This window comes from Lactuca sativa, chromosome 3 (assembly GCF_002870075.4).
Source record: "Lactuca sativa cultivar Salinas chromosome 3, Lsat_Salinas_v11, whole genome shotgun sequence".
Lineage (NCBI taxonomy): Eukaryota > Viridiplantae > Streptophyta > Magnoliopsida > Asterales > Asteraceae > Lactuca > Lactuca sativa.
The window spans coordinates 44,899,147-44,905,413 of NC_056625.2; the positions used below are offsets into that span (position 1 = coordinate 44,899,147).

At 30.6% G+C, this 6,267-nt stretch overlaps 1 protein-coding gene across 2 annotated transcripts; it reads left to right on the plus strand.

Annotated features, from left to right (window-relative positions):
- Window positions 1-2,796: 2,796 nt before the first annotated feature.
- Window positions 2,797-5,780, plus strand: LOC111912349 (F-box/LRR-repeat protein At3g26922). Of its 2 annotated transcripts, none has more exons than XM_023908082.3 (4): window positions 2,797-3,165; window positions 3,853-4,909; window positions 4,984-5,163; window positions 5,261-5,780. In XM_023908082.3, the coding sequence occupies exons 2-4, from the start codon at window positions 3,923-3,925 to the stop codon at window positions 5,543-5,545; spliced, it is 1,452 nt and encodes a 483-aa protein (XP_023763850.1). In that variant the 5' UTR covers window positions 2,797-3,165; window positions 3,853-3,922; the 3' UTR covers window positions 5,546-5,780. The 2 variants fall into 2 exon arrangements, with proteins under 2 accessions (XP_023763850.1, XP_023763851.1); XM_023908083.3 differs by having other exon boundaries at window positions 2,799-3,165; window positions 3,929-4,909.
- The last annotated feature ends 487 nt before the right edge of the window (window positions 5,781-6,267 follow it).

A 6,267-nucleotide genomic window follows, 5' to 3' on the forward strand; every position in this document is an offset into this window, starting at 1 on the left:
AAGTAATTTGAGTGTTCCATTTTTGAGAAACTTGAGTAAAGTAATTTGAGTAAACGAAATATCAGCACCACTATCAATTAAAGCAGTTAAGTTGATTTTAAAATTATCTTTGACTAAAGTAATTTGAGTGTTCCATTTTTGAGAAACTTGATTATTTATAAGTTTACCAATAGTTACATTTTCAATTTTATTTTCTTCTTCGTTATTAATTTCTATATTTTTGTTTTTAAAAGTAGAAGGTTTTTCCTTTTCTAAAATAAAAATTTTATTTTTTATTTCTTTTATTTCTTGTTTTACTATTTTTAATTCTTCTTGAAGTTCTTGCATAGAAATTGGTTTTGCTTCAGTAAATCTTTCGTATATATTTTTTAAATTAAAAATTTCATTATTAGCAGGAGTTATGTTATTAGTTTTATTAAGCATCTGTTTTATTAGCAATTCTTGGATATTTTTATCTTTTATAGAATCAAGAGAGTTTAAAAGATCTTTATCATCTTGTGAAAGAACATTAATGGGGCTACTAGTAATTACATTGATTAAATTGTTACAGTGACATTTACCAATACACTCGCAAATATCAGAATCTTCAGAACTTGAAGTAGTATTTTCGAGAATATTTAAATCATTTGTTTGAAAGTCAGAAATACTTTCATCGGAATCTGAATCAGTATTTAAAATAATTTTTCTTATTTGTTCTTTCAAGTCTTCAGAGACATTTAACTCATTTATTTTTGTCTTAGCATAACAATTATTAACTGTATGACCATTACGCCCACATTTATGACAAATAATAATATCTTTTGATTTTCTTTTAGATTTTTTATAATTTAGTCTATAAGGTTTTTTAGATTTTGAAGCGTAATCTTTGCCCTTTTTATAATTTTCTGGAAGATTATATTTCTTTTTCCTGAAATATTTTGAAGATCTTTTCTTAAATACTTTAGATTTTGAAGTAGACGGACCATTCAAGGGCTGATAACCATATTGTTGGCAAAAAATTCCCAATTCATTTTTACTGTTAATTCTATATTTTTTGAGTTTTTCTTTAAACCTAAGATCAGCACAAACTGCTAATCCCTCTTTATTAATATAGTTTATTAAATCTCCATAAGTTAAATTTTGATAAGGGATGGTATTATTAAAATTTTCTCTTAATTTTTGTCTAACTCTTTCCGCAAAGAGTTTTGGAAGGCCAGCAATAAAACGTTCTTTCCAATAGGACTCTTTACAATCAGGTCTTGAAAAAACTTTAACAAGATAATTATCTTTATACCATCTAAAATCAGTAAGTTTTCTACAATGTAAATTCATTAAATTTTCTGAAGTTTTTTCTTGAAAAGTAGTAGGATCTCCTACAAAGTTTTTGATAATAGCAAAAATTAAAGTGTTAACCATATCATCTTCAAACGTTTGTATTTGTTGATTATTTTCTTGTTTTATAATAGTTTTCTTAGCAGATAAAATATAATCTTTTTCTTCTTGTGAAATATAGAAATCCCACCAGCCTTTAAGACTGCCAGTAAAACCAGAAGTAATAATATTAACAATTTGGAGTTGAGTATTATTATGAGCTTTATAAGCATTAGCAGCCATAGTCATTTCTTGAACAATATTCATAATTTGATGTTCAGAATGACCATCAATATTCCATTCATAAACAGAATTACCATCATATTGAGAACGATCAAATTGAAAAGTTCGTTCTTCAAGTTGAACATCTGGAAGAGAGGGTCTATTCCAATAATTTCTTATGGTTGGTTTTGGATTTTTTCCGAAAGTGCTTTGCTTTGATTGATGAATTTTATTAAGTTTTGAAAAGTCATTAGTGAGTTGATTAATGTCATCATTTGTATCAAATTGTTGAGCAAGAGTTTCAAAATTTGTTTCACTATTAATATCACTATTTTCAGATTCTTCATTCGTAAGAGTATTAATATTATTAGTGTTTGAGATATGAAGTTTTGAAAGTCTTTTTTCTAATTCGTTAATTAAATCTGTATTTCCTAGATTAAAATTACCATCGATTTGGCAAGGAACAAAACTTAAATTACTAGTGCTTGCCATATCATGCTTGTTAACGTTTTTATCTTTGAAAATTTTTTCTTCAATTTTAACTAAATGCTCGGTAATACTAGATAAGGTTTCATTTGCATAATTATTTTGGTAAATAATTTTTTGAAGACCCTTTTCAGTAGTTAATTGGTTTGGGGCTTGAACTAAAGGAGTTGCAATAAACATATCGTTAATAATAATTTCTCTTTTTGGTGGAAAATTAGCAATAATTTATTTATTAGAAATAATATCTTTATATTTTTTCTCAAAAATAGGAGTGATAGAATCATTTTTAAATGGGTAATTTATTTTATGTTTAGGGGCATAAATTAATTCAAACCATTGAAAAAAAGGAGAATGAATTTATTTGATAAAACATAATCTTCCCAAAGGCCTAAATGGAGAAATCTTAAGTAGTATGAAAAATTTTCTTCATGCCAAACTCTTTTTTTATGGTTATAATCTTTATAATATTCAATATCTTTTAAGTAATCAAAATCAACTTGATATTCTAAATTCGAGAAATTCATTTTAACAGGTTGTTTTTGTTAGGATTGAGGAAATATGCTTTATCGATTCTAAATTATGACTTCTTGATTTTTCATATTTTTTTTATGCCTATCTTTAGCCTAGAAATTTTTTCTATTTGTTTATTATATTTATTAGTATATGAAGGTATTTTGTATAAATTATAATTTTCATGAGTTATAGTTTGTTCTAAAATGGTTTTGCATATATTAGAATTTATCTTGCAACGCCTTTTTAACATATTAGCCCAAAACTTATTATTTGTGAACAATTAATTTGTATTTTATAACTCATAATTTTGTTTAAAATTTTGAAGTTCATCAATAATATATACGATTTGGGAGCGTATCGTCGGAGAAAACAAAGAGGTTTCTGGTTTTTGGTTTTTTTTAGATCCGTTATAGAAACCTGGTGACGAAATCCAATTATTTCTGTTTTACGGAAAGGGTTTTCGTTTGCGGTTGAGATCTGAGATCCATTCAGTAGACCCAAAGCGAAAAATTTCCGTTTCCGGATGGTTTTCGCTATGCATGATTTGGAGGAGGAGATCCGTTAAACAGATGCAAATCCGTTGAACTCCAACAGGTCAAGAACATTTTTTTTTCTATATCTTTGTTGCTTGTTGTACAATATCCAGAAAATTGTGTTACAACTGTTTAAGGTTAAGGGCAAAGAAGACGCTGGATGATTTTAAAAAAAAATCTCGTTTTACAGCTCGATTTCGTTGTTTGTTACAGAAAATAATCGCCTTTTATTATTATTATTATTATTATTATTATTATTATTATTATTATTATCGATTTTCGTCTTCAAATCGTGTTTTTTAATTTTGAAAAGTTTGTTAGAGAGTTTTAACTTTCGTTTGGTTTGTTTGGTCAAGATCGTGAGTTATCGATTTCGATTTGTGTGTTCCAGATCGACACAATTCCCCATCGTTGTTGCAAGTTATTTTTGAATTTTTGGAGTGTTGAGATTTTTTATCTTTCTCTCTTGATCTCCCTTTGATGATCCTCTGCTTAGTCACTGGTTTACAGGCTAACGGACGTTAATAAATATTTTTTGCTTTCGTTTAAAATAAATATTGATAATAATATATAAATGAATAAGTAAAATAATAAAATAAAATTCGCAAATAGCCTTAATACATCTATGGCAAAATGATTTAAGATATTATTGCTGCTGTGTTCCATATTTAGTTCCATTAGGTTAGGCGTAAGAAGTATTCTCTTTGGTATCAAATTAATTGATTTAACTTTTAATTATGGAGTGCAGATATGGATTTTTAAATTATTATCGGAATCACTAGCTAGAAAACTAAGATTGTAGTGTATGCTGGGTCTTGATGCAGAGAATGGAGTTTGATCAAGATAATATCAGACCAGTGGTAGAAGAAGAAGAAGATAGATTGAGCAGGTTGCCAGATGAGGTTATTCGTAATATCCTGTCTTGTATTGACATGAAATTTGGTGTTCAGACATGTTTGTTGTCAACAAGATGGAAGCTTGTCTGGACATCAATCCCTTGTCTTAAATTCTCAAGTTGGAAATTTGGTTGTTTACAAAAGTTTTCCGAATTCGTGACCAATGTTTTGTCTAAACGCAACAATCAAATACAAGTGTCATCCATCAACCTGGTATTTTCCCATAGACAAGATTATTGTGAAGTTATAGTGAGAAAGATTGCAAATTATGCCTTCTCTCACAATATCCAACAACTAAATGTCGCTGATGATGATACTAATAGGCTCCATGAATTCCCTGCTTGCCTTTTTAGCTCTCACTCTCTAAAACATTTTACACTTTGTAACTGTTCTATAAAATCACCACCCACAACGCCTTGGGATTTTCCAGCTTTAACAACTTTGCATCTCAGTTACATCGTATTAATGTCTAATAAAACCACTAAGGACTCTGTACATGATAACATTTTCACCAAGTGTGTCAACTTAAAAGACCTCACTCTGGAATATTTCCGTCTCATGGGCATGAAGGTATTTGACATAGTAGCCCCTCGACTTTCTAATCTCATTCTTATCGAGGGAAGAAATGTAAAAGTCGTCAATGTGATTGCACCACAACTTGAGAATCTCACAATAATTGACACCTCATTGGAGTACTTGAATGCTCCGGCAGGAGTTTCATCTTTGCGCTACAAGTGTTATTCTGGTCCTCCCCTGCAATTGTCTAAAGATGGATTTCACTCCCTAAACCAAGTCAATATCTGCTGTTTGGGTTGCTATCCAGTATTTGAAGATGCTCGCAAAATTATTAACATTCTTCAAGAGCTCCATAGTGTCAAATATCTAACACTTAATGTGCAAATTATTGAGGTATATATGCATGTTGATTTCATTTCAATATGTGCATATATATTTTTATGTATAATATATATGCACGCTTGCAGTGTATTTCCTCATTTCCGGATTATTTATCGCACCTTCCATCACCTTTTGGCAACTTAATTTGCTTGAATATGGACTCTCACATGAATGAGGATGCATACAAAGTAAGAATGTGTAGTGCAGCTAGAAACTTCTTGTTTGACAACTCCCCAAACGCGACGTTCACCATGGACTTACCCGAGGTACCACTTTTATAGTTGTATATTATGACATGGAGTTTCTGTGTAATTAAAATTTTTAATTAGGGTTAGTTGATATTTTTAATTTTAAACCTAATAGGAAACGCCTGGGCTTGCTGTTACGCCGATTGACTGGTGGAGGTATGTACGTAAGTACACCTTCACGGTGTCAACAGCTGCCATCGTAGACGATAGTCATGTATTTAAGAAGACCAAGAAGGATAAGAAGAAAAAGGAGGAGAAGAAGTTGTCACGTCTGGATGCCGTCATGGTGATTCAGAGGGCTTTCCGAGCATATGTGATAAGGAGGTCCCAGGCTCTTTGCCTGCTACGTGAGCAGGCTGTTGCAAAGGGAGAAGTGCTTAAGGATATCTGGGCGTGTTGATCTAAAAGGAAAAAGCACGTATAGCTTCTTGGTGAATTATTTATTTATTTATTTAGGTTTAAGAAAATAACTGTTTGACCCAAGTTTGATATTTGTGTCGTTGTTTGTGCCTTCTCTGGTTCCATGCTATGTTAAGCTTGTAGTTGTATTCATAAGCTATGGCTACATCGAGTCTAATACTCGTTTGCATATCCATTTTCGTTTATCTCATCATGGAAAGCTCAAATTAAGCTCCTGCATGTCTCTTGAATTATCATCCCTAAATGAAATAATTTCTTATTCTATGGTCAAAATGTTAGATTTTTGGTCTTCACCACTACAACACCGTCAAACCATTAAGTACTTTACATTACCTTGTTCCCATACCCAACCTGGGAATCAGGCTGCTGGCCTTATCAAAAGAAATCAACCTGCAATAGTGAAATATATGACCTGGTCTAGGCCTTAGGCCCTATTGATTTTGACTTTTGTGATGCGTAATGTTGCATTTGTGTTTTATTATGTATTAGCCTGTTGGAACTTTGTTCTACAAAAATACATGTGAGATTTGTCCCAGTACAGGAAGAAGAAAAAACCTTCTTAAAACCTCACATATAGGAAGAAGAGAAAACCTTTTATGCTTTATAAGACTTTTCCTACTCATTTAGGACTAGGTAATGTGTTTAGTATCTTGGGTTGTGGTGTTGCAATATTTATTATATATATTAATCTTTATTTATTAA

Coding starts and splice junctions, on each gene's coding strand:
- LOC111912349 (XM_023908082.3), top strand. CDS start 3,923: ATGCAGAGAATGGAGTTTGATCAAGATAATATCAGACCAGTGGTAGAA. Junction 4,910..4,983: donor TTAATGTGCAAATTATTGAG/GTATATATGCAT, acceptor GCACGCTTGCAG/TGTATTTCCTCATTTCCGGA. Junction 5,164..5,260: donor TCACCATGGACTTACCCGAG/GTACCACTTTTA, acceptor TAAACCTAATAG/GAAACGCCTGGGCTTGCTGT.